This window comes from Mustela putorius, unplaced genomic scaffold, assembly GCF_011764305.1.
Source record: "Mustela putorius furo isolate JIRA1106 unplaced genomic scaffold, ASM1176430v1.1 tig00003909_pilon_pilon_pilon, whole genome shotgun sequence".
NCBI lineage: Eukaryota > Metazoa > Chordata > Mammalia > Carnivora > Mustelidae > Mustela > Mustela putorius.
In genome coordinates, this window is record NW_025422057.1 from 34,352,735 (window position 1) to 34,379,314 (window position 26,580).

Below are 26,580 nucleotides of genomic sequence, written 5' to 3' on the forward strand. Positions count from 1 at the left end.
GGTCCTTTAAAAAGATCAATAAGTTTTGTGGGCACAGAGTTGTTCGTAACATTCCTCTGTTATCATTTTAATGTCTGTGGGGTCAGTAGTAATGGCTTCTTTTTCATTTCAATTAGTCATTTCTGTCCTCTCTCTTTCTTGGAAAAGAGCCAGTAGCTAGGCTAGAGTTTATTGATTTTATAGATCATTTCAAAGAACCAGATTTTGGTTTCCTTGATTTTCTGCATTAATCTCCTGTCTTCAATTTCACTGAAAAAACAGAGAAATCTCTGGCTCCAATTTTTAAAAATTTATTTTCTTCCATTTACTTGGGATTTAATTTGCTCTTTTCTAGTTTATTAAGATAGGACTTTGATGATAGGTTCTAGATCTTTTCTTTTCTAAACTATGCATTCGATGTTATAAATGTCCCTCCAAGCACTGCTTTTGGGCATCCCACAGATATTAGTAAGTTGCATTTTCATTTTCATTTAGCTCAAAACATTTTTAAATTTCTTTTGAGACCTCTTCTTTCACCCATGTATTATTTAGAAGTATGTTGCTTAAGTTTTTACTCTTTGGGGGCTTTCTCTCTGTTACTGGTTTCCAGTTTAATTCTATTGTGTTCTGAGAGCACACTGTCTGGTTTCTATTCTTAGAAATCTGCTGAGGTGTGTTTTATGCCCAAGAATGTGGTCTGTTTGGAGAATGTTCCACATGAGCTTGAGAACAATGTGTATTCTGCACTGGTTGGATGAAGTATTCTATAAATGTCCACAGATCCCCGTTGGTTGATAGTGCTGTTTAGTTTAACTCCACCCTCACTGCTTTTCTGCCTGCTGGATCTGTCCATGCCTGATAGAGGTGTGTTGGAGTCTCCACTCCACAGTGAATTGGCTTTTCTCCTGCAGTTCTATCAAATCTTGGCTCAGATATGTTGGTGCTCTGTTGTTAGGGCCACTGACATTAAAAATTGTTACGTCTTCTTAGCGAATTGACTCCCTTTTCCTAATGTAATGCCCCTCTCTATAAACCTGATCATTTTCCTCGCCCTGCACTGGGCCACGGCAGGCTCGGGCCTCGGAAGGCTCTCCAACCCTTTGTGAAGGAATGGATCGTCCCTCTTTCTCTGAGGTTGTTTTAGATGACCTGCTGTCATCGACAGAGGAACAGCCAGGAACCAGCCATGAAATGCCAAGCATCAGTCTCAGAATTCTGGGCCTTACCCGCGTCCACAACCACTCCCACAGTGGTCTTCGGCCTTGGCTTATCCTCTTTACTTTCTGCAATGACCACCTGCTGTTCTGCCCAGAGTCTATGGTCTTTTCACCCTCAGCGGTAACTTGCAAATGAATTTTTCGTCGTTCGAAGTCTCTCCTGGTGCTTCAAGACCTCTTACAGCTTGGCTGCCCTGCGTTCCCGGTCCCGGGAGCTGGGGCTCAGAGCTGCGACCGCGAGGTCATCCACATCCGGGCTCGGCGGGGTGCGGGGAGGGGAGGACCCGGCCTCGCGCGCGCCGTGGCGGTTAAGGACATCGTAATACGTTACGAAACCGCCCTTTAGAAAGTCAGTTACTCTGTGGATTTCCATCAGGAATCATTCAATTACTGCAGGACTGGATCTTATTTTGGGTACCTATCTCGCAATTTATTTAATATTGGGGAAAGAGGTTGAATTTTTTTAATGTATTCTTTTTATTAGAAAATTAAGAATAACTAATTACCATTAATTTGTCTGCTAGTCCAGATTTGTGGGTGGCACCTTGATGTGATTTGCAGAGGCACTGAGGTCTTAAGGTGCTGGACGTGGGCTTAGACTTTGGAGCCAGACAGTCGGGTTTGAATTCTGGTCAGACATTATTTGAGCTATCTTTAATGCCAGTTTCTTCCTCTTTCAAGGACTGCTGTCTATGCAAAGGGCTGATAGATCTTGGTGAATGATAGTGATTATCAAGCTAATCAGATGGTCACTCCAATTGAGCTGTTGCTCCAGATGTCCTTTCACTGCTGAAACAAATGGACACATTCTTTGGTGCCTGGTATATCTAAGTTGGAAATAATTCACCTCCTGAATGTTTACTAATATACATAAATAATACATGTCCTTGTGAAGAATTCAAAACATAAATATAATCAGAAAGAAGAAAGAAAAGGTAGTCTGAAGCAGTCTGAAAGCAGCACCCTAAATTAGCCAGAGGGTTCGGGGAGCCCAGTGGACCAGGGAGCCAGGGGGTCCTACTGTCTGGTGGGCAGACCCTCACTTGATCCCCTGTTTTTCAGTACAGCTTACTCCCTGAATGGGGGGCCTGGGGCCCAGAAATCCAGAGTTTCTGTGGATGAACATCTCCAGAGAGTAAAGCTCCAGTCTCTGCCAGTGGGAGTGGAAAGGGGCTTCTCACCGCTCTTCAATCTCCCTTACTGCTTTCCTCTCATATAATGTAGTTAAGTCTATTCTTTCACACATTGACATAAAATCTACGTCAAAGCTTGTTTCTTTCCAGGAACAAATAGAACCTGCCTTGCCTGGAACTTAAAATGTTTTCAGAAGAAAGTAGGACCTCTTCTTTTGCTAAACACTGGTTTGTCCCACTTTAAGAAAAGTGTCTCACTTAAAGTGGGACCTGCCAGTGGCTGGGGCGCCTGGGTGGCTCAGTGGGTTAAAGCCTCTGCCTTCGGCTCAGGTCGTGGTCCCAGGGTCCTGGGATCGAGTCTGCTTCCCCCTTTCTCTCTGCCTGCCTCTCTGCCTACCTGTGATCTCTGTCAAATAAATAAATAGAATCTTAAAAAAAAAAAAAAAAAAGCTAAACCTTAAAAACTAAGAAAAAATTGTAAAGAAAATAAAATTTACCAAAGTTCTCACAGATGGTTACAAAAATAAATCTATAATCATTTTTATTTTTATTCCCCATTTCCTTCTGATAGGACTTTAAAGTACGTAAGTCCATTTATGTCTATAGACCAAAAAGAATCAACCAATGTTAAGTATCAATTGTATTCAAATATAGTTGTTTATACCAGATTCTCTTGGGTATAAATAACAAAAACTTATCTCAAACTAGCTAGAATTGAAAAGGTAATTTGCTTGAATATCTGTGAATTCTAAGGGTTAAGTCAACTCTAGAGAGAGCTGGATCTAGGTGGGGGTGTCAAATGGTATCGTCAGGATTTGAGTGTTTGTCCTATCACCAATATTGTTTTATGAAATTTTATATGCTGTTGACAATAATATTGAAACAAATATCTGAACAAGTGTTTTCATTTAAGGTAGTTCCCTCAAAGTAATTTTGCTCTTGGATTCTCCTTCTGGTAGTGTGGATTAGAGCCACAGAAGGAAATCAGTCTGGGAATTTTATAATCCTAGAACATTTTCTGGTCCCCACCTGATATCTTTTTTCTTTTTTTTTTTAATAATTTTTTTTTAAAGATTTTATTTATCTGACAGAGAGAGATCACGAGCAGGCAGAGAGGCAGGCAGAGAGAGAGAGAGGAGGAAGCAGGCCCCCTGCCGAGCAGAGAGCCTGATGTGGGGCTTGATCCCAGCACTCTGGGATCACGACCTGAGCCGAAGGCAGAGGCCCCAACCCACTGAGCCACCCAGGTGCCCCTGATATCTTTTTTCTTATGGACATTTTTGTGTGTCTTCCTTAGTCTGCTTAGCATCTGCAGTCCCTTGTATGTTTGGTATGTCCCCTGCCTTACTGGTCATAGTGGGATGCAGAGGCTGCCCACCCCCACCCCCCCACGGGGAGATGACAGTGACTAACAGTTGGTTCCCCAGATTCCCTTGTAGATATCCCATGGTCAAGTGACTCACATGGACCTGGAAGAAGGAGCCCGTGACTCAGAGAAGTGGGGACTGGGAACCTCCACTTGGATTGAGTTCCTAGAGCAGTGGTGGCAGCAGGGCTGGGGTGGGATGGATGCAGGATGCAGGGCTGGAGAGCTGGATGGAGCAAGCTGTAGAGCCTTTAGCTCGCTGCTGGAGGTGGGGCTGCCCGCCCTCGAAGAGCTGGGTCAGCTCGTCATGGGCACTGACCCTGGGCTCCATGGAACCTCGCTTTCCATGCACATTGGCAAGGTGGCATTCTACCCAAGATCATTATCATAAATTCCTTTCCTGTTGAGATCAATCCGAGTTGGTTTCTATTGCTTACAGCAGAGACCTTGAACTGAGGGCCTTCTCTTCCTCTGTTACCTCGCCTTTCACTCTGTACTTCTTACTTTGCATTTTAGATGACTTCTTTTGGCTTCTGCTACTTGGATCTTCCAATATTAGCTGAAAGAGGGGGTCTGAGAGAAGAGATAGAAGAGGACAGAAGGTCACACTGGGCCTGGGGAGGCAGAGAGCCAGGCCGGAGGCCCGTCGGAAATCACACCCTGCCGGCTAATCCCACAGGTACAAGCTGCCAGCCACAGGGATGCCCTCCTCCTCACCTTTCCCCACATGACCCTGGTGCTGTCCACCCTCACCACACCCCTTGATGATGGCAGTATTTCCTGGTGTTTCCCTACTTCCCTCCTGGTCCCCTAAACACTTTCCCAACACAGGGATCCTGTTAAAACGTCAGTTAGCTTGGAGCACCTGGGTGGCTCAGTCGGTTAAGCGAAAGACTCTTGATTTCAGCTCAGGTTATGATCTCAGGGTTGTGAGATACAGCCCCACATCAGGCTCTGCACTGGGCCTGGAGCCTGCTTAAGATTCTCTCTCTCCCTCTGCCTCTCCCCTGCCCCCTTGAAAAAACCCAACAACAAATCAGTCAGCTTATGTAAATTCTTTGTGAAAATTCCAATGTCTCCCCATTCCTCTCAGATTCAAAGTCTTATAGAGGCTTAAAGTTCCCTTCCCCCCACCCTAACATTCTTTTTACAATGTGTTTGATCCTGAAGAAAAATAAAGTGCAGGAGGGATGCTAGGGTGGGTGGGTGGGGGCTAGCTGAGGTACCCCTGGTCCCACCCCCTTCAGGAGCCATGCCATGCCCTCCTGGACCCATTGGAGCATCTGGATAGTTCCACAGGGCAGGAATAGTCAGTAGAGGGAAGAGGAGCCCAAGAGCTGAGCCTTATTTCTCAAGAACAGAAACCCAGAGAAATAAATTGAGGGATGCAGCGGCCAACACCAGCCAACACCCATAACCAACCATTCCTACACCAGCAGTGAGGCCGGCAGACAGGGGCCACTTTGCCCTGCTTGTCCCCCAGCCCAAGGATGGACCACGTTTTCAGGAAGGGCCAGCCAGGGAGACAGACTGATTAGGCAGGAGGGTGGGGCCAGACGAGGTCACTGTGGTGGTACTAGAGAGCGTCCACATCAGTGCAAACCAAGGGGAAGAGGGTGATGGGCAGCAGATGCTTCCAGACAAAGTCTGAGCTATTGCGGAGAATGCTCAGTGTTCCTGTTAGGAGGGAGACAGCCCAGTGGACCCCAGCGGAGCCCTGCAGTCTGTCCCCTCAGCACTCAAGCCCTGGAGGGCTGTGGGGGAAGTGATGGCACAGGCTGGAGGAAGGGGACAAGTACCCCTCTCACAGCGCCGTGTGGAGAAGTGTCCGGCTCTGGGGAAGGAGGGGGGCAGAGGGCTGGGGGTGGAAGGTCGCCACAGCGCTCCACCCACACCTCTAATGCCCCAGAGCCGGACCAGCCCACCCGCCCAGGGGCCTGAGGTCAGGGCAGGACCGGCTTCTGGTTTGCCAGGAGGGAAGACGCGGAGAAAGGGTAGGAGAGGAAGTCGGCCTGCGGAGGCCCTGAGAGGGCTCAGCGCCGGCCACCGGCAGGAGCCCCGCAGCTCGCGGTGGAGCAGGGAGGAAAGGTGGCCGCTGGCCCGACAGCCTCCAGCCCGCACCCGGGAGCCTTCCCTGTGCCCCGGGAAGCTTCCCTTCCCCCCACCCGCCCGGCCTTGGCTGCTGGAGCCCCTGCCTAACGCGGTGAGCTTGGCGACGGGGCGGCCCAGCTGGGCTCGCGCCGCCTCGTGTGCTCTCCCTGGCACTGTGTCTGTCCCCTTACAGGGCCGGCGGGAGCAGCGTCGCCGGCGGCGGTGTGGCCGTCCTCTCTCGTTCCCGGAATGTCGCGGAGGCACGGGCCGCTGTTGGGTGGAGCGGCGGCCGCCTCCAGCAGCAGCGCGGGGACCCGCGGAGCTGTCACCTCCGTCCTCCACCTGCCGCGCGTCCGCGGGCAGTTCCTCCCCTCGGTGGCCCCGGGGCGCGGGTGCCGGCCCTCGGCCTTTGTCCTCAGGGTCATACAGGCTCCTCCTGGCGACCGGGGACAGAGATTCCGCCTGTGGCTGTGAACTGGAACTGCCCGAAGACGCTCTCGGGGACGCTGTAGGCAGCGCCCTGGCCGCAGGGAGAGGCCGAGTCTCGCCCAGCGAGGAATCGCAGGGTCTGGCAGCCGCCGGGCTGCCGACAGGGGGCGCTCCCGGTGCACACGAGGGGCTCCGCCGCCCGCACAGGGTGTAAAGGGGAGGCCCCGGGGCCCTGCGGTGGGTCGAGGGCTGTGCCGGGCCGCCGTGGCTCCTCACAAGGGCTCTGCTGGGCGCCGCGCAGAGTCCTGAGCGGCCTTGGGTCTCTGGTTCAGCGGCCCGGGGTCGCTGGCAGAAGCAGGGGCCGTGCGCCGGGGCCCCGGCTGGCTTAGGCTGCCTTTGCCCTTCTGCCTGGAGGCCTGGCCGAGGCTGGCTCTCCCTCACAGTGAGGGATTCCTGCCCGGATCTGTGCTGCTGGAAAGGCTGGGGATGGCAGTGGGGACAGCAGGGCCTTCCCCTCAGGCCGGCAGGGGCCTGGCGGGCACAGGGGCTCTGCGGTCCCCCGGGTCTCCTCGGGAGCTGCGCGGCTCTTCTAAGCGGCCCTGGAATAGCAGTTCGGGTTGGGAAGGGCTTGTGGTTGGCGGAGACCCGGTGCCACCCCGGGGAGAGGGGTCGGCGGGGAGGGGAGCTGCGGGGGGTGGGTCAGCGGAAGGTCCAGGCTTCAGGGAGTGCCGCGCCCTCGGGTCTCTTAGAACGCAGGAGCAGGTGTGTGGCCTGTGAGTCCTGGATCTCTCCTTCCACGTGTGACCAGCCCCCAAGCCCCGCCTGTAGTCGCAGACTGGCTCCAGGACGGCCTTCGGGTCCTCGGGGTCATGACCCACAGCAATCCACGGAGCCTTCTCAGCATCCTCAACCTGCCTCTCTTGCTGGGGTGGGAATGAGCACTTCCCACGCAGATTTCCACGTTCTGTGGGTGAGGAGGGAATGGGCGATATTCTGCTTGGTACCGGGCCCCACAGCTCCTGGACTATCTGTCCCTCAAAAGGCAGAGTGTGGACTCCCCCCTCCGGTTCTCCCCTGGGAGAGCTGGGGGCAGCCCAATGGCACCGCCGCAGACAGTGCCGGGCTTGTTGGAAAAGGCGAATTTGTCGTTGAAGCCAGTTTGCAATCGTGATGTTCCCGCCAGCTTCCAATTGCAGGTTTTCTGCCTTCAAGTCCGGATGGGCAGCACGCCTCTGCTGACGATTTGCACAGAGGACACCGTCTGATGGAACTTGCCTCAGCCTCTTCCCTTTCCTGCCGCCGGCAGCCACTAGGTACTCGGCGCCCCCCCTCTGCCAGCGCCCTTCCTCGTGAGGCCGGGAGCTTCCTCAGCATCGGCTTCCCTGTGTTGGGATCATCCTTCAGCGTCTTCATGATTCCTCTTTGGGTGGAAGTCTCTGGAGGCAGGAGTAGCTCTGTGGCGTCTCATCAGTGACCTTCATGGCCACCACTTCCCCGGGCAGGAGGTGCTGGGCCAGCCTCCCCACAGCTGAGCCATGCTTGCCAGTGGCCTCCAGACCATTGTCAGTACCAGTGAGTCTGTCCTCAGCAGAGGTGGCTGAGAGCCCCGCAGCCTCGTGGCCTCCCCGCTGCACTTGGAGTCAAGGTGACCTAAGGTCAGCTTACATTTGGGAAAAGCTGGGGAGAGGCTTGGTCCAAATCACCTCAAAAGAAAATCAGTTCAAAGTTCACCCAAGGAACTGATCTAATGGAATCAAAATACAGTGCTAGACAAAAAGCAAATATCAACAAACTAAAATATAATTGAGAAACAATAAAAAATGATTAAAGTAAAAAGAAAAGAAAAAAGAAAAAAAGAAAAGGGGAAAAACAACCCAACAACCAAAATAGACCAAAGTGCCAAGGAGGAAACAAGCTAACCTTGGTCGAAGTCCTTCAGGTCACTGAAAAGCAGCTTCCTGAGCTTGAAGGAATGGCACCCTAGGCGCAGCTATATATAACCAATTCCATTGGTTGTTGGAGTTCTAGAACAATAGCTCTGTATGAGGTCATAGGAAGAAACAGACCTATCAACAGGTTGGGTGAGGATTTTCCACAGTGGTCTTAACACTTTCTGGTCCCAAGTGACACCCTTTACTCTCTCAAAATTGAGACCCCCAAGAGCTTTTTGTTTATATGGGTTATAGCTACCGATATTTATCTTATTAGAAATTAAAACCTGCAGGATGCTTCAGTGCCTTTTAATTTCTAGACTGAAAAACTGGACTAATTTTGGCTCTTAAAGAGCTTATAATGTCTATGTTGAAAATACTCAATCCTTTTTTTCTTTAAATGATCTCAAAATGATGCCACAACTTGCTGGCATCATGATCCTCTGTAAGAATGTTCTGTTGGATAAGATACAATAAGTCTCCTTATCAACATTCGTGATGCTGAGGGGAAGAGACTGTCCTCATATTTTCATTTCTTGATTACAGTTTTGCCCTGTTTCTTTGGAGTAGAGCCTCACCCAAGGAGCCAGAGAACTCACCATGCCAGTTTCAGCGTCTGGAACCCTAGAGGTTGCAGCTGTGAGCTGAGAAGGCACGTCTTCTTTCTTTTTCAGGCAACAATCTCCATGCTTGGTGTTGCTCTCATTCAGTGTGGGATGGGGGAAAGGGGAGTCTGTATGGAGGACCTATCATGGCTCACCAGGAGGAGGGGGGAACCAAGATGCCCCTGAGTGATCTTTAAAAATCATTTTACTGAAGCATAATACACAGAAAAGTGCACACATCATCAGCATGCGGCCCGGTGGCTGTCCACACATCAAACACATGGACTTAACTAGCATCCAGGTCAGGAAACAGGACGTCACCAGTCCGTCCTTAACCCCCAACCTCCTATCCAGTTCCTTTCTCCGCAGTTGTGACCCATGATCTGTCTTCTGACAGCATAGATTAGTTTTGCCTGTTTTTGAACTTTACATAAAGGGAATCACAGTATTCTTTGTGTCTGCTTCCTTTGCTCACTGTTTTTGTGAGATTCATCTACCTGGTTGACTTTGTCATTCTAAATGTGGTGGAGTTGCCCCTGGTTTCTCCATTTTGCTGTTCCTGGGCGTTTGGGTCGTCCGCAGTTGTCGGGTGTTAAGAATGGTGCTGCTCTGAACATTCTCTTTCCAGTCTTTGGTGAACATTTACATGGTTTTCTGTTGGATAGTACCTAGAAATGGGACTGATTGCCTAAAAGGTAGGCGTACCTTCAGTTTCAGTACACACCGCGATTTGTACCAATTTACACTCGCATCAGTACTAACTCCTAGTGTTGCTGCCTTTTAATTTTAACCTTTCTGTGGGTGTGTGGTGGTGTAGCATTGTGGTTTTAATTTGCATTTCCCTGATGATTAATGAAGTAGAGCACCTTTGCATATGCTCACTGGCCATTTTCTTTTCTGTGAAGTGCTAGTTCAAGTCCTCTGCCCATTTTCCTATTGGGTTGCCTGCATTTTTCTTACTGGTTTCTAAGTATTCTTATATAGTTTGGGTATAGATTCTTCGTCAGATATGGTCTTGTATGCAGCTCCTTTCCTCCCCATTCATCCCTGTTACTCTCTGATGCCATCTCCTGCTGTTTTACCCATTGATCATCCCTTTCCTGCCATTGACTTCTTGTTCTTTGAACATGCTCTGCCAGGCACACTCTCACTTTACACTAGTTTCCACTTCTGCCTGGAATGTTCTTTCCCAGAAACTCACATGGATCTCTTCCCCATCTCCTTCAAGTCTTCGCTCCACCGTCCCCTTCTTGGTGAAGCCTTCTCTGACTTACATATTTGGTCTCACAATACCCTTCATACATTGTATCTGCCACCTTTATCCAATCACTTTAAAAAACTTTCTACCAACAAACTTTTCAAACATAAACAAAATTAGAATAGTATAAAGGCTTTTCCTCATGTATCTATTATTCAGCATCAATAATTAGCATCATTTTTACAATCTTATTTTGTCCATAAATACATCAGTCTGCATCTTTAATAAATAAGTACTTTTCTGGGGAGCAGTCACCACACCATTATCAAATTCAATAAAATTAATAGTATCATACAATGTTAGCCCATAATCAAATTTCTCAGTTGTCTCAGAAATGTCTTATTCTAGTTGATATGTTTGAATTAAGGTCCAAAATACGTACATTGCTTTAAACTGTTTCCATGGCAATATCACCAACCGAAGTACTATACATTTTACATATTTATTTGCTCATTGTCTATTTCTCCCAACTGAACATCAGCTTTAAGAGAGTAGGATTTTTGTTTTCTTCTTTGCTAATATTAGCACCTTGTAGGCTTGAATAAATGTGGAATGAACGAATGAACAAAGTTGGCAGCATGGGCTCAATAGCCCAAAGAGTATGCTTTGTCACCTTGGTCAGATCTGTAACTTTCCAGCTCTAAAACTGGACAACTTCATGAACTTCAATTTTCTTATCTGTGAAATGGGCCCAATACCAACTTCACAGAATTGTTACGGCAATTAGACAAAGTATATGTACAGGGTCTGGCACCCAGTATGCTCTCAGTAAAGGTATTACATTAACTGTAACTGCCTTTATAGGGCACAAGCAGGTGATGGATATGTATAAGGAATTTGGCCTTGGCCAAAGAGGTCTGGCTTTTGTTCCTGGTTCCTGGGAGATAAACTTTAAACCCTTTGGGATTTCCCAAGGGTTATTCATGGAAGGCTGTGTACCCCACCCCTGATAGATTATGCTGAGGTGACTCACAGTAGGCTGCTTAGGCCAGGTGTAATGAACCTGACCTAAGTGGGGTGGGGTGGGAATCTGAGCTCATATCTTATGGGCAATTAGTCACTCATATTTATGTAATAAGCTCCCAACAGAAAGTCTAGACACTGAAGCGTGGCTGAGCTTCCCTGGTTGGCCAGACTCTGTGCATATGGCCACACACTGATAGCCATACCAGGAAGGTAATGCATTCTGAGGACAATGGAAGCTTCACACCTGGAACCTCTCAGACTCTACCCTATGTGTCTCTTTTATTGTATAATTTTGATCTGTATCTGTTCCCTCAAATAAACTGTAACTATGAATGAGTTCTGTGTTTCAATGAGTTCTGTGTTTCCTTCAAGCAATTCTTCAACTTGAGGCTGGTTCTGGAAACCTGAACCCATAGTTGGTATCAAGGGAAGCAGGACACGTAGGTTCTAGTCTAGGCCCACGGACAGGCTGAACTAGGACGAGCCATTTGGCCTCCGTGGCCTCAGTTTGCTCATCGGTCACATGAGGAGGGTAAACCAAACAGTCCGTTGGTTCCTTTTAGCTTTGTTGTTAAATGAAATTCTTCTCAGGGAATCTATGTCTCTGTCTCTCACGCACAAACACACATAGTTGTGCAGAAACCAAGTCAAGTGAGAGGCCACAACCCCTTCACTGTTAGGTGAAGACAACAAAAGACCATCTTCCTGGAGTAGTTGAGCTGATCTGATGAATTAATGAATGGCTTCCTCCCTGTTCCTGGAGAGAGTCAGCTGTGTTCACCTCCAGGGATGGCAAAGGTTTGCAGATGCTGGGGCTGCCGGGCCATCGTGACTTTCTTCAAGTGCCTCCTGAGGCCCTGCACAGAGGATAGCTCCACGCTGACCCTCCCCGCTCCGCCCCCTTATCTTCTCTCTCCCAGGCTCCTGCTCGTGTTCCACATCTCGCTTACAGCCTGGAGGGAAGGAGGGCACCCAGGGCTTCCCTGGGATCCCCCACTGCTCCAGAGCCAGGCAGTAAGTCTTTCATATTCTAACACCTGCTATCAGTCCTTGAGCACTTGTTATGGGCCAGGGAGAGTCTTTTCATAGTTTACATCATTTCATATTCAGAGCCCTGAGGGGGAGAGATTATTATCCTCATTTTACTGATGAGGAACCTAAGGCCAAAGTGGTTAAGAAACTTGCCCAAACACAGACACACAAGTAGATGTGAATTCAAGTCTGGTGCATCCCAATGTCTTAATCACTCATTCTGCTGTTTTTGGGGGGCCTCTTTGACAATGAGGTTGCAGACTCGAAGTTGGGGCTGGCATGGTATGGTAGATTGATTATGGCCCCAATGTTTCACCTCTCTGTATCCACATTTTGGGTAGCAACCTTCCATAATGACTTCCATAATGAGTTTGGCCTCCCCAAGTTGCTTTGGCCAATAGAGTGTGGTGGAAGTCACAGGTATGTCGATGTCACGCCTGTGTCTGCAGAGCTGTTAGGTTCGTGTGTGCTCTCTCAGGTGTCTCCCACCTCCTCCCAGAGAGGATAATGGAGCACATGGGAGGCAGCCCATCCTAAACCAATGTAAACCAGCTGCAAGGCTCGTGATCCATCCTAAACCAGCCTGCAAACCTGCCCAAAGTTGGGAAGAAACACAGCCACAATCAGCAGATCTCACAGCTGATAACGGTTGCAGAAATGAGCCCCATCAAAAACAAAAGAACCACCCAAATGACCTCGGACTTCTGGGCAGTGATAAACTCTTACTATTTTAAGCCACGGAGTTGGGGTGATTGCTTATTTTGCAATACCTAAACTATGAGGAAAACTTGTTACAAGGCTCATCAATTTTTTAGAGCAGAGAGAACTTCTAAAATCCTTAGTTGCTCCGATTTCTTCTCTGGGCCCTTAACACTCCCCTTCCCCGTGTTCCTTTGTACCATATCTCCAACTCAAAAGTAACCCAGTCCTCACCCCACCCCACCCCCTGCCCTGCCTATGAGATGAATGTTCCAGCCTTTCTGTGCCCTACTTGTTAGCCTGCATGTCCTTCCTGCTCCACAGCAGCTTCTGCTCTCAGAAGCCCATGGTATGAGAGGTGCTTGGGTCTCACAGTCGGTTAACTGTCCAACGCTTGGTTTTAGCTCGGGTCGTGATCTCAGGGTTCTGAGATCAAGCCCTGCATCAGGCTCCATGCTGAGCACCGAGTCTGCTTTGAATTCTCTCTTCCTCTCCCTTTCCCCCACTGCTCATGCTCTCTCTCTCAAATATATCTTTAAGGAAAAAAAAAGCCCACGGTATTTCTTTTTAAGGCAGAATAATAGACGACTGTATGTATATGCCATATTTTCTTTATTCCTCTACTGATAGACATTTAAATGGACTCCATACATTGGCTGTTGGGAATAGTGCTGCAATGAACATGGGAGCACAGAAACCCCTTTGAGAGTCCACAGATGAGCCTGTGGACATTATGCTACGTGAAATGAACCAGTCACGTGCCCAGCTCAGTCAGTAGAGCACGTGACTCTCAATCTCAGGCTCATAAGTTCAAGCCCACATTTGGCATGGAGCCTACCTAAAAAAATAAATAAACACTATTACTTAAAAACAAAACAAAACAACAACAACAACAACAAAAAAAACACCAGTCACAGCACAAATCTTGAATGACTCCACTTACTGAGGTATCTAAAAAGTAGTAATAGAATCTGAGAGTGCGGGGGCGCTTACCAGAGGCTGGGATGGGCAGGGTACGGAATGAGGAGTTTTCGTTCAGTCAGTAATAATGTTTCACTTCTGCAAGCGGAATTAGTTCCAGAGCTGGGACATAGAGCTTGCCGTGTTACACACTTACAAATTTGTTAAGAGGGTAGATCCTGTGTTAAGAGTTCTTATCACAAAAGCAAAACAAAAGGACACAAGGTGATGGTATGTCTATTACTTTGTGGTGACAGTGTTGTGGGTGTCCCCATATGCCCGCACTCATCAAGTTGTATATTAAATGTGAACCACTTTTTAATATGTCAAAGCACCTCAATGGAGCTGTTACAAAAAAAAAAAAAAAAGTAGAAGCAGCAATGGCAAAACAGGTGAAGCCAGTCGTTTGGGCAGGACTGCACGCTGTGGGCTTTGATTAAATTGGCCTGTTGGTTCATAGGAGACTGGTGAAGCTGGTTTCCCGTTCTCTCCTCTTCCGTGTTGGGGAGAGAAGGGCAGCTGCTGCCGAGGATACCAGAGATGGAGGAGCAGAAGCTTCAGAAGAAAGGTAAGTCCGTCGCTCCCTCCTGGCCTTTAAGTCTGTGCTATGGTTCAGGTCAGGCCTCTGGAGGCCTGGGGGAAGTAAGTACTGCTCTCGGGCAGGGAAAGTGGCCGGTGACCTAGGCCTCTGGCTCAAGCCCAGCTTCCTCCCTGGACTGGTAGTCTCTCCCTTTCCTTCTGGGTCAAGGAACCACCACGGCCTTGGGAGGCACCTTGGCCACAGGTTCCAGAACTGTGAGCCCAAGCAGACAGTGACATCACATTTTAATAGGCGCCCTCTGGTTGCAGGTCTGCGAGGGAGCAGGGGCAGAGCAGCGAGGCGGGTCAGGAGGCCCAAGATGATGGTGCCTTAGATTGGACTTGAGCCCGGTGGGGCCAGCAGGGTGGTGAGATGGGGTTGGATTCTGGATGGAAGAGGTGTATTCGGGGAGGAGAGCCAGAGGGATTTGCTGATGATAAGCTGTGGGAAGTAAAAGAAAAAAGCTTCAAGATTTGGAGACTTAGCCACTGGAAAGGCAGAGATTAACAGTGCTGGGCGGCCGGGGGGTAGGGGGGATAAGGGGTGGGAGGGGAGACAAGGCGCTCCAACCGCTGCACTGGGAATCCAGAAATCAAAGCCCTGCTCCCAGTTTTGCCCCACGGGAGGCACAGCTCTTACTAATCATGCATGGATACCAGCCCTCCTCTAAGCATTTGACACACATCCTCCCCTTCTCAACACTGCAGCCGGAGAAGGCAGATTTCATCCCTGTCTTGCAGATGAACAGGAAACGGGCTCAAAGAGGTTAAGTGATACGCTGCCTGGGGGCACATAGCCCGAACTGCCAGAACTCAAACCCAGTGCGTCTCACTCCTAAGCCTGAGCTCCCGAGCTGCATAACCTGCTGGGCTCTAATCAAGGGGGCTAGAGGTGAAGATTGTCCTATCCTGACTCTTGTCAGTGCATGTAATGGGGGCCTACGCCTCTTGCTCTGAATGAGGACATGCAGTGCTGGCGCTTAGCGCACTGGCTCGGGCAAGCAAAGCTGCAGAGAAAAGCAGGGCAAGGAAAATGCCCAGATGACCCACATTCTTAGTCTAAGAATATTGTGATGTATTATGAATGGGTGCTTCTGAAGTATGGTTTGAACACATAGCTCAATAATTCATTCTCTGATAGGCGTTTTGAAAGCTAGGCTCTAATGGAATAATATTATTTCTTGTGAATTGGGACATTCCATGAAATAGGACATTACATTTCTTTTCTGCCATCTCTAGCTTTTTCCTTGGGAAAAAAGCAATCCTGAGTTTCTCCGGAAAGCAGAGGTTCCCAAGCACCCTCATAGGGGTTTCTTTTTGTCCTTCATAAGCCAGTCTTACTGGGAATAGTAGGAAAAACAGAATCTTGTTATGGGATCTTTACTTGCATGTTAAGACCTGACCCTCCTTAGGGAACCAAAGTGCTCAGGGCTCTGGTCTCTGGGCTGGGCGAGACCTCTGTGTGAGTCCCAGATCAACGGCTCACTGGCCAAGGAAATTGTTACACACACAGTGACCCTTAAAGAAAGGTTTCCTTTGTGAGTTATTTAAAAGCACATTGTTTAATTTCCAACTATCTGTGGAATGGCTACATTTTCTATCGTGTTACCTTTTTGACTTCGTACTGCTGTGGTCGAAAAACCTGATTCCTGTGATTTCAATCCTTTTGTATTTATTGAGGTTTGCTTTTTTTTTATACTGTTTTTCTCCTGGAGGTTGTTCTAACTGTGCTTGAAACGAATGTATATTCTGCTGTCGTTGGGTGGAGTATTCTGTAATTGTCAGTTGGAGCTGGAATGGGCTGTGTATCCTTCCTGACATCCTGTCTAGTTGTTCTAGTTCTGGTTTCAGTTGTCAGCTGCGCCCCCCCCCCCCCCCATTTTGAGTCTCTAGTATTAGGTTCCTAAACAATTACAATCATTCTATCTTCCGGATGTAGTGACCCTTTTATTATTATAATATGTCTTCCTTTGTTTCTAGTATTTCCTAACTTAAAGTTCCTTTTGTTTGGCATTAATACACCTGTTCCAGTTTTCTTTTGGATGCTGTTTGCATGGCATATCTTTTTCTATCCTTTTACTTTCAAATTATTTGTGTCTTTAAAACTACAGTGGGTCTCTTCTTTACATGCTTTCCTTACAGTGGGTCTCTTCTATGGAGTACATAGTTGATCTTTTTTTTTTTTTAATCCAATCTGAGGATTCTGGCCTTTTGATTTAGCCTATCCATATTTAATGTAGTTATTAATATAGTTGAATTTATAATCAGTCAATTTACTATTTGTTTTTTGTATGTATTATGTCTTGCTCATCTTGCTCATTTTTGGACCTTTGTAGTAAGTATTTTTGGTATATCATATCATTTTAATTCTTCTGTTGACTTTTTTTTCCTTTCAGTTTTTTTTAAAAAGATTTTATTTATTTATTTGACAGAGAGAGAGAGATCACAAGTAGGCAGAGGCAGGCAGGTGGGGGGGAGACAGGCTGCCTGCTGAGCAGAGAGCCTGATGTGGAGCTTAATTTCAGGACCCTGAGATCATGACCTGAGCTGAAGGCAGAGGCTTAACCCACTGAGCCACACAGGCGGCCCTTTCCTTTCAGTTTTTAAAATCTAGTTGCTCTAGGACAATGTTTTCCCAGCTAGGGGTGGTTTCCTCTCTCAACCTGGACATTTGGAAATATCTAGAGACCTTTTTATTTGTCACGACTGGGGGAGGGGAATGGGAGAATGCTACTAGCAGGAGGAGGCATGGATGATGCTAAATGTCTTACAGTGCAAAGAACAGCCTACCACAAAGGAAAAATTATCTGGCCCGAAATGTCAATCATGCCAACAACTACAATACATACCTTAATGTATCACAATCTACTTATAATCAATACTGACTTAATTCTGGCAAAATATAGAAAGTTTATTCCAGGGATGCCCGGGTGTCTCCATCAGTTAAGCATCTGCCTTCTGCTCAGGTCATGATCCTGGGATCCTGGGATCAAGCCCTGCGGGGACCCTGCTTCTTCCTCTCCTGCTCCCCCTGCTTATGCTCACGCTCTTTCTCTCTCTGCCAAATAAATAAATAAACTTTATTCCAGTAAAGCTCCATTTCCTCTCCCTACTTTGTGCTATTGTCGTCATTTTTAATATAAATCTGTATTATCAATCCAACAATACGGTGTTTTTATTTTTATTTATGTATTTTTAAGGATTTTATTTCTTTATTTGACAGATCACAAGTAGGCAGAGAGGCAGGCAGAGGGGGAAGGGGAAGCAGGCTCCCTGCTGAGCAGAGAGCCTGATGCAGGGCTCCATCCCAGGACCCTAAGATCATGATCTGTGCTGAAGGCAGAGGCTTCAACCACTGAGCCACCCAGGCACCCCTTATTTATGTATTTTTTACATATTTTTCTATTTCTTGGATAATTTTATTGAGGTATAATTTATGTCCCATGAAGTTTTCATGTTCAAAGTATATAATTCAATGGTTTTTTAATTATGTAATCATTTTATAAGAAATTAAGAGGAGAACAGAAAAGCATTTAGATGTATACACTCTTTTAAATTTGCCCATATATTTACCATTTTGGGAGCTCTTTATTTGCTCTTGTGGATTCAAGTTACTACCTGTGTGATGTCCTGTCAGCCTGAAGGACTTCCTTTTATATTTCTTAAAAAGCAGGTCTACCAGCAACAAATTCTCCCCAATGTTCTCTCTTTGGGAATATCTTACTTTTGTTTTCATTTTTTTTTAATTTTTAAATTTTTTATAAACATATATTTTTATCCCCAGGGGTACAGGTCTGTGAATCGCCAGGTTTACACACTTCACAGCACTCACCAAAGCACATACCCTCCCCAATGTCCATAACCCCACCCCCCTTCTCCCAACCTCCCTCCCCCCAGCAACCCTCAGTTTGTTTTGTGAGATTAAGAGTCACTTACGGTTTGTCTCCATCCCAATCCCATCTTGTTTCATTGATTCTTCTCCTACCCACTTAAGCCCCCATGTTGCATCACCACTTCCTCATATCAGGGAGATCATATGATAGTGAAATAAGTCAAGCAGAGAAAGACAACTAAGCATGATACGCTCTAGTTCCATCCATGTTGTCGCAAATGGCAAGATTTCATTTATTTTGATGGCTGCATAGTATTCCATTGGATGCACATACATTTTAAATGCCAACCAGCTTATTTTTTTTTTCCTTTTATGATTTGTTTTTTTTAATTTTTTTATTTTCATTTTTAAAGAACAATTTTGCCGAATCTCTAAATTTGTTGACTTCTTTTTAGTACTTTATGGTACCTCACTGCCTTTTGACCTTGTTTCTGATGATGTATTGTTCCTCTGTACATAGTCTTTTTCCTTTTGTTACTTTCAACATTTTCTCTTTGGTTTGGCTTTGAGCAATTTGACTATGATGGGTGTAGATATGGATTTTTTGTTTATTTTGAGCTTTGTTAAACCTAAAATAAAATTTGGAATAATTTTGGTAATTATTTCTTCAAATTTTTTTTATGTCTTTCTCTCCACCCCTGCTGGCACTCTCGTTACCCATACGTTGGTTTGTTTGGAGTTTTTCCTGCAGGTCCTTGAGGCTCCATTCATGTTTCTTCATCCTCCCTGCCCCCATCTTTGTTCATCAGTTTGGATAGTTTTTATTGATCTATCTTTCGGTTCACGGATTCTTCCTCCTGCCCTCTCAAATCTATTGTTGAACTTATCCATTGAACCACAAAAATTTTGGTTATTTTACTTTTCAACTCTAGAATTTCCATTTGTTTTGTTTTAATCTAGTTGATATTTTTGATTGATAGTCCCTGTTCCCTGAATTAATGTCTTTATATTTTCTTTTAATTCTTTAAATAGTCTCCTTTAATACTTTGAGCATATTTAAAATCCTTGCTTTGACATCTTTGTTTGCTATTATCAACATTTGGGCTTATTCAGAGTTTCTATTGAGAACTTTTCTTTTCTTAGTGTGGAGTGCATTTTCCTGTTTCTCTATGTCTCTCTCTCTCTCATTAAAAGCTAAAGAACATTTAATATAGGGGCGCCTGGGTGGCTCAGTGGGTTAAGCCACTGCCTTCGGCTCAGGTCAAGATCTCAGGGTCCTGGGATCGAGTCCCACATCAGGCTCTCTGCTCGGCTGCTCGGCAGGGAGCCTGTTTCCCTCTCTCTCTCTCTCTGCCAGCCTCTCTATCTACCTGTGATCTCTCTCTATCAAATAAATAAATAAAATCTTTTTAAAAAAAAAAGAACATTTAATATATTATAACACTTAGAGATGCTGATTTTTTTTCTCCCTGGGCACTGCTTTTTAAAATTATTTATTTATTTATTTATTTATTTTTATTTTAAGTAGGCTCCATGCCCAATGTGGGGTTTGAACACATGACCCCAAGATCAAGAGTCACATGCTGGGGCATCTGCATGGCTCAGTCCAGTCAAGTGTCTGCCTTCTGCTCAGGTCATGATCTCAAGGTCTTGGGGTGGAGCCCTGCCTCAGGCTCCCCACTCAGTAGGAAGCCTCTGTCTCCCTCTCCCTCTGTGAGCTGTCTCACTCTTGCTTTCTCCCAAATAAGTAAATAAAATATTGGGGGGAAAAAAGAGTCACTTGCTCCACTGATGGAGCCAGTCAGGTGCACTTCCTGAGCACTTCTTTTAGTTTATTTCTTTGTTGTGTTTTGTTTTGGTTTGGTTTTAGTTACTTGCTTGGAATTAATCTGCAGAATCTGTTTTCCTTACAGCATACAGCCACCGATGATGTATTCAGTGTTTTCATTCTTAGTTTTAGCCTCTAATTATATATATATAGAGAGAGGGAGAGCAAGAAACGAACTCCTGCTAAGCAGGGAGCTCGATCCCAGGGGGCTGGATTCCAGGGAGCTGGATCCCAGGGGACATGATCCCAGGACTCTGGGATCATGACCTGAGCTGAAGGCACATGCTTAACTGACTGAGCCACCGAGGCATCCTGGAACTTGTAAAACTTTCACTCTTCACTGTTTGCATTTGGATGGTCTCCACAGCCTTGGCATGATTTGATTTTGATAATTTTGTCCAGTCAGTTTTGGGAGGGAAGATTTGTGTACTTCTTCATACTGTCCTAGCTGGAAATCTCACTTCTGCACATTTTCAAGTTTTTAATACCCGTGGTCAAACTTCTCTCAAAAAGGCTTTGCTTCCACCAGCAAGATTTTAAAGCACAAAAGGATAGACTTTTACATTTTATATTGGTCCTAGCTATCCAGAGGCTGACTAACACTAACGGGGGCTTTTTATTTGATTTTAGTAGTAAAACTTGTGCTCTTTAATGCAGAATTAAGTTATCCATTTAGCACTTTTTTTTTTTTTTGAAACCTTCATGGAGCATAAAGAGAAATTGAAAAGTGACCCTAAAGAGTTTCAGATGATTGCATATAAATATTCTTCGCTTCTTTCTTTGCTCCCTCCCCCCTTTGTCTGTATCTCCTCAGTTTTTATGGGGATATGGGTTTGGGTTTGGGAAGAAATCTAATCACATCAGCTTATGTCCCTTAGAGATAGGGACAGTGGGTAAGAAGCATCTTGAAAAGGGCATATCTGGCCCAACTAAGCTTTGGTGAAATGAATCCAGATTTCACAGGACAAACTGATTTTGGTAGCTTAATGATATTTTAATGATAATGCACACATAATAACTTCAAAAATCTCAAACAATACCCCCAAAATGAATGTATATTGTAAAGAGTCTTTCTTCCAACCCTGTCAGGTTCCCTGTTCCCCAATCCAGTGGCAACCCAGCTTACCAATTTTTGCATTTTATTTAAAACAAATTCTCTGTAGATTCAAGAATTGAGTGTATGTAACCCTTTTTTTGCACAAGAAGTAACTTTTTAAAAAACTTTGAACATCTTTGAATTTTGAAACAATTTCAGGCTTACAAATAAAATTGTAGGGTTGTCTAACTGGCTTAGTCGGTGGAATGTGCAACTCTTGATCTCAGGGTGTAAGTTTGAGCCCCATAGTGGGTGTAGAGATTGATTTTAAAAATCTTAAAAAATAATGTAAGTAATACAAAAATTCCTGCATACCCTTTCTATGGCTCCCCTATATGCTAATATCATCTATAACCACAAAACAATGATAAAAACCAGGAAATTAGTATTGACACAACACTATTCATAATCTGACCTTATTTAAGTGTTTCAGATGACTTCTTAAATTATATTTTTCTGGCCCAGGATCAAATTCAGGATTATACATTGCATTTAGTTTTCATGTCTCCTTATTTTCTCCAGTCTTGAAGAATTTCTCAGACTTTTTTTTTTTTTTTTGTCTTTCATGACCTTGACATTTTTCAAAAGCCCTGTCCAATGATTTATAGGATTATCTTTCAATTTGAGTTTATTTGATGTTTCCTCATGGTTACATTCAGGTTACACATTTTTTAAAAAAGAATACCACAGAAGTCACTTTGTGTCCTCCTCATTGAATCCTATCAGAACCATTACTAGTGATGCTCACTTTGAGCTGTTAATTAAGTGGTCTCTGCCAGATTTCTCCACTGTAAAGTGACTATTTTCCCATTTGCAATTAATAAGTATCTTGTAGAAAGATACTTTAACACTATGTAAATATCCTGTTTCTATCATACATTTATCCACAGATTTTAGCACCCATTGATAATCCTTGCTTGCAACAGTTATTACTATGGTATTTGCCAAGTGGTAATTTTCTATTTTAATCATCCCTGTACATTTTTTAACTGAAAGTCTATGGAAAAACTTTTACTTTTCCTGCAATTTAAAGTTTATCCCACTATATCAACCAGGACTTATATTTTACTGTAAGCAATAATCCACCACTCTTGTTATTAATTTCATTGCTCAAATGATACTAGATTTGGCCATTGGGAGCTCCTTCAAGTCATCTTCTGACTCTGTCTTTGTTCTGTTTTCAGTCCCCTAATAATTTAGAATAATAATTAAAATACCTTAAATGTACACTTGACAATTTTCTAAAGGTGTATTTATTTTTTATAGAGAGAAAGCGAGAGAGGGAGTGAGCACAAGCTGGGGGAGGGGCAGAGGGAGAGACTCCTGCTGAGTGCAGAGCCTCATGCCAGGCTTGATCTTATAGCCCTGAGATTCATGACATGAGCCAAAACCAAGAGGTGGGCGCTTAACCACCTGAGCCACCCAGGTGCCCCTATGCTTGACAATTTCTAAAGCAATTTCACAATTATGTCATATGATCCTTGTCAGAGGGGGCTCTATCATTTCAGCACGAGATAGAATTAACTGCCTATGCCAAGCAAACCTTACCTCGGATCTGAACCCATCTACCCCCAAACACAGTCCACTGGATTACGGATGGATACTTTACTCAAATAGCTATTTCAAAGACCAGCTAATATTTAATACCTTATTATATCCTTTCCCTGATGGACACAAAACAATCAACTGTTCTGCTGTGGAGTAATTTAAGAGACTGAAAGCAATATAGTTAGTTGGAAGATGAGGGGCTCTGAGAGAAAAGAAATGGAAGAACGCAGGGAGCAGCACAAACTGTCCAAGAGACATGCTCCCACTGCCCCCAAGAGAGACAGAAAATGTTCCCACGAAGCCCTGCTTTACCTCACTTCCCGTGCGTGGCTTCTGTGTGATGTCTCCACCTTCCCACTCCTATCTGCACACGCACATTTGGCCTGGTATGACTTGAATAAACCTTGACTTTTTTTATATCTAGAAGATTGTGGACTAGAACAAACCCATTCTAAAGTGGAAAGCCAGGCCTTGAGTATGTCCTGAATTCCACAGATGGTTGGCTACCGCACTAGAACCCAAGTCCCAGACTGCTGCTCTGTTCTCAGCAAATCTCCAAGACAACTTCCAAAGGTGGTATTTTAGAATACTTTTAAAGCTCTGATTGTGCTCCTCTAACTTGGGATGGACTGAGGAAACACGAAAGGCACTTGGCCTATGCTCTGGGAGTTTTCCTTTGCTAAATTCTTTACTTCCAAAAGGCAACCATGGACCATGTTAATTATCAAGGTTCAGAGAGAAAAAATGGTTTTAAAGATTTGATAGGTCTGGGGCACCTGGGCCCTCAGTCAGTTAGGCATCTGCTTTTGGCTCCGGTCGTGATGCCAGGGTCTTGGGATCGAGCCCCACATCCAGCTCTCTGCTCAGAGGAGATTCTGCCTCTCCCTCTCCATCTGCTTTCCCCCCCTGCTCATGCTCTCTCTCACTTTCAAATAAATAAAATCTTTTAACAAATTGATAGGTCTAAAATATTTTTATACTGGTGATCTGCCAAGAGAAATGTTTTGATTGCTGGTATTGCCAAAGGTTGTCTCCCTCAGTAGGATCAAAGTCAATGGAATTTGCTCCTTGCCAACCAGCCCTGATGCCCGTGGGACAGGGAGCTGGGTAGGCAGGCTCCAGTGAGGTGTATCTTAATGTCCCAGGGCATGGCATGAGCCCCAACTCACCCCCCCAAGGCCCCCATAAAACCAAATGACATCATTACAAAACAAACGAGATGAGAACAGCAAGCCATGATACAAGGAGGATCAGAACCCTTCACAATCCTCTCTAGCCTCATACAAAGTAAGGAAAAAGGTTCAGATTGTTGAAAACGTCCTCCAAGTTGGGCTGGAGTGGGCCTAATAAATCAGATCTTCCTAAGCCATGGTGGCAGGGTCGGGAGATTTTAAGTAGACTGCCTGTACATATTGCCTGGAACCCATTTCCCCAACAGCATTATTATAACAGCTAATATAATAGAGGTTAAGCAGTTTGTCCAAGGAACCCAACTAGTAGGTAAGATCTCCAAAGCATTAAGCATCCTCTTAACTAATACACTGTACTTTTTGTGCCAGAACAAGCCAGTACCCCACCAGAGGAACCTTCCTTAATTTAAGGACTAGTTGTAAGTGGTGTGGTGATAGCACATCTGTTTCCAGTCTTTTCCGGGTGCATATACATACGTTATGTTTTTATAGATATTGTCATACCTGCATATACAGAGCCTCCTTACTTAACCCCATATCATTAATATTACCTCATATAAGACCTTTTCAGACACTATTTCTAATGGCCATATAATAACATCTCCCTGAAGAATGCTTCCTCTTCCCTGATCCTCAATATGTCTCAATGACTCAGACTATTTTCCCTTATCACTTGAATATGTTTTTACTGTTTTATTTTGAAATATATGAAAAAATCCAAATAACACCAATGTATAGTTTAACAAATAATCAAAGGTGAGCTCTCTTATAACAACTTCTCAAGCCAAGAATCCGACAAAAAGCAGCCCCCAGAATCTGCTGTGTCTCCCTCTCTGCTCTAGACTTACAGATACAACATCTTAAAAGGTCAGTATAATAAAGATGTTCATTATCTAATGACTTTGCACCATATTAGAGAAGCAACATTTGTCCAAAAAGGGACAGATAATTTTCCTGGGCTTTGCATATAGCTCTGAGGTATCTGATCCTCAGAATTTGTTAAAAATTGCACATCTCTTCACAGTCATTCAAGCACCATAACTTTGCCTTAACACTTTCCTGCTTAGACTCACTGGCTTTCAAGCCATTTTTAATGATCGTCCCCAGGTGCCTAGATCTGCTTGTCCTGCAATCTTATCTTGCATGCCTAAAAATACCTTTTTTTTTTTTAATGTCTTATCCTGGCTTTTCTGATCTCCCTAGAGGTCTCTCATCTGGGCCCTTACTCCTTATCTAATTACCTTTGTCCCACTATCTCTGCCAGGCAATTCTCCCTTCTCCCGTAATGTAAACATTAACCCACTTCAACATCCACTAATTAGAACTTTTTTCCTACCCTAGCCGGACAGGGATACTCTCAAGACCACATGGAAAGAGTACAGGCATTTTTTTGTCATGCTTCCCTACTCCCATATGGACCTCCTACTTGGAGAAATGATGCTCTGGAATTATACCACTGGGGGTTATTACCTCCAGTCCTGAAGTCCTTTTGATCTTTCAGTATTTTTTTTTTATTATGGATCTAATACTCCTGGGAGTATAAATATCCTATACATTCACTACCCTGCAGTGCCATAGGAGGTAACAAATGGAGCTGAGTGTGCTGATGGAGGGGTTCACATTGCCCCAGATCCTCAGAGAGGACAAATATTGTAAATGTCACACAAAAAGCTGCAGTGAAATCAGCCATGGAAACCATGTAGCGTAAATTTAAAAATATCAGGGACAGAGTAAAAGTAACTATTTCAGAGAGAAAATAAAACCAAGGAAATCTCTTAACACTTTGGTGACACTCAACCTAGGAACCCAGGACATTTCTGTTAGTGGTGTATCAGATTGGTCCTGGCTGGTCCCCTGGACCCATCCATACTTTTAACTCTTCTTTTGTCAAGTGATCTTTAGGCTATGGTGGGTTGAGGTTTCATTCTTATTAGCTGATTATTTGAAAACAGTGTCCAAATTAAGCCATTCCTCCCTGTCAAACCTTCAGCTTCTTTTCCTTGTTCTCACACTGACCCCATTTCTTCTCTACACTGCCTCTTCTCCTGCTGGGTTCAGAATCCATAGAAGAGAATTCTTAGGAGGGGAGGCATAAGGGTCCCCAGAGTCCCAAGAAAGGTAGTCATATTTGGGTATACATAACAGAAATCCAACCCAAACTGGTTTAGGCAACAAAGGGAATGTATTGGTTCGCCTATTCGAAAAGTCCAGGGGAATTTCTGACTTCAAAGCCATTTGATTCAGAGGCTCAAACAAGGTCATTTGAATCTGGCTTCCCTCTAACTCTCAGCTATACCTGCCTCTGTGTTGGCCCTATTAAAATGAAGGACCTTGGGGCGCCTGGGTGGCTCAGTGGGTCAAAGCTTCTGCCTTTGGCTCAGGTCATGATCCGAGGGTCCTGGGATTGAGTCCTGCATCGGGCTTTCTGCTCAGCTGGAAGCCTGCTTCCTCCTCTCTCTCTGCCTGCCTCTCTGCCCACTTGTGATCTCCGTCTGTCAAATAAATAAATAAAATCTTAAAAAAAATAAAATGAAGAACCTCACCTCACATCTCCCAACTCCATCCTTGGTTCACACTGGTTCATCTTACAGTCAGTAAATGTGGTCAGGAAGTTGAGATGGGTTAGATGCCCTAGAGCTGAGCCAGACTTGCTGAAACCTGAGAATGGAGAGGAATGGCTCTCCTAGTAAGAACCAGGGTACATTTTCAGAAGATGCGGGAATGAAGCTAACAGGAAAAAAGCAACAGATGCCCACTGCAAAGGCTTAGAAACAATAAGCCTACTCTAGGAGAGTGATTTTGAAACTGTAATCCATGGGACAGCTATCATATCCACCTTTG

The 26,580-nt window shown here is 45.2% G+C and overlaps 1 protein-coding gene across 1 annotated transcript; it reads right to left on the bottom strand.

Annotated features, from left to right (window-relative positions):
* Window positions 1-1,333: 1,333 nt before the first annotated feature.
* Window positions 1,334-7,628, bottom strand: LOC123388760 (bcl-2-binding component 3, isoforms 3/4-like). Its single transcript, XM_045069006.1, has 4 exons — window positions 7,456-7,628; window positions 5,978-6,900; window positions 3,793-4,268; window positions 1,334-1,982 (listed from the first exon to the last, which is right to left on the bottom strand). Exons 1-3 carry the CDS (start codon window positions 7,626-7,628, stop codon window positions 4,129-4,131), a joined length of 1,236 nt encoding a protein of 411 aa, XP_044924941.1. The 3' UTR covers window positions 1,334-1,982; window positions 3,793-4,128.
* Between the last annotated feature and the right edge of the window lie 18,952 nt (window positions 7,629-26,580).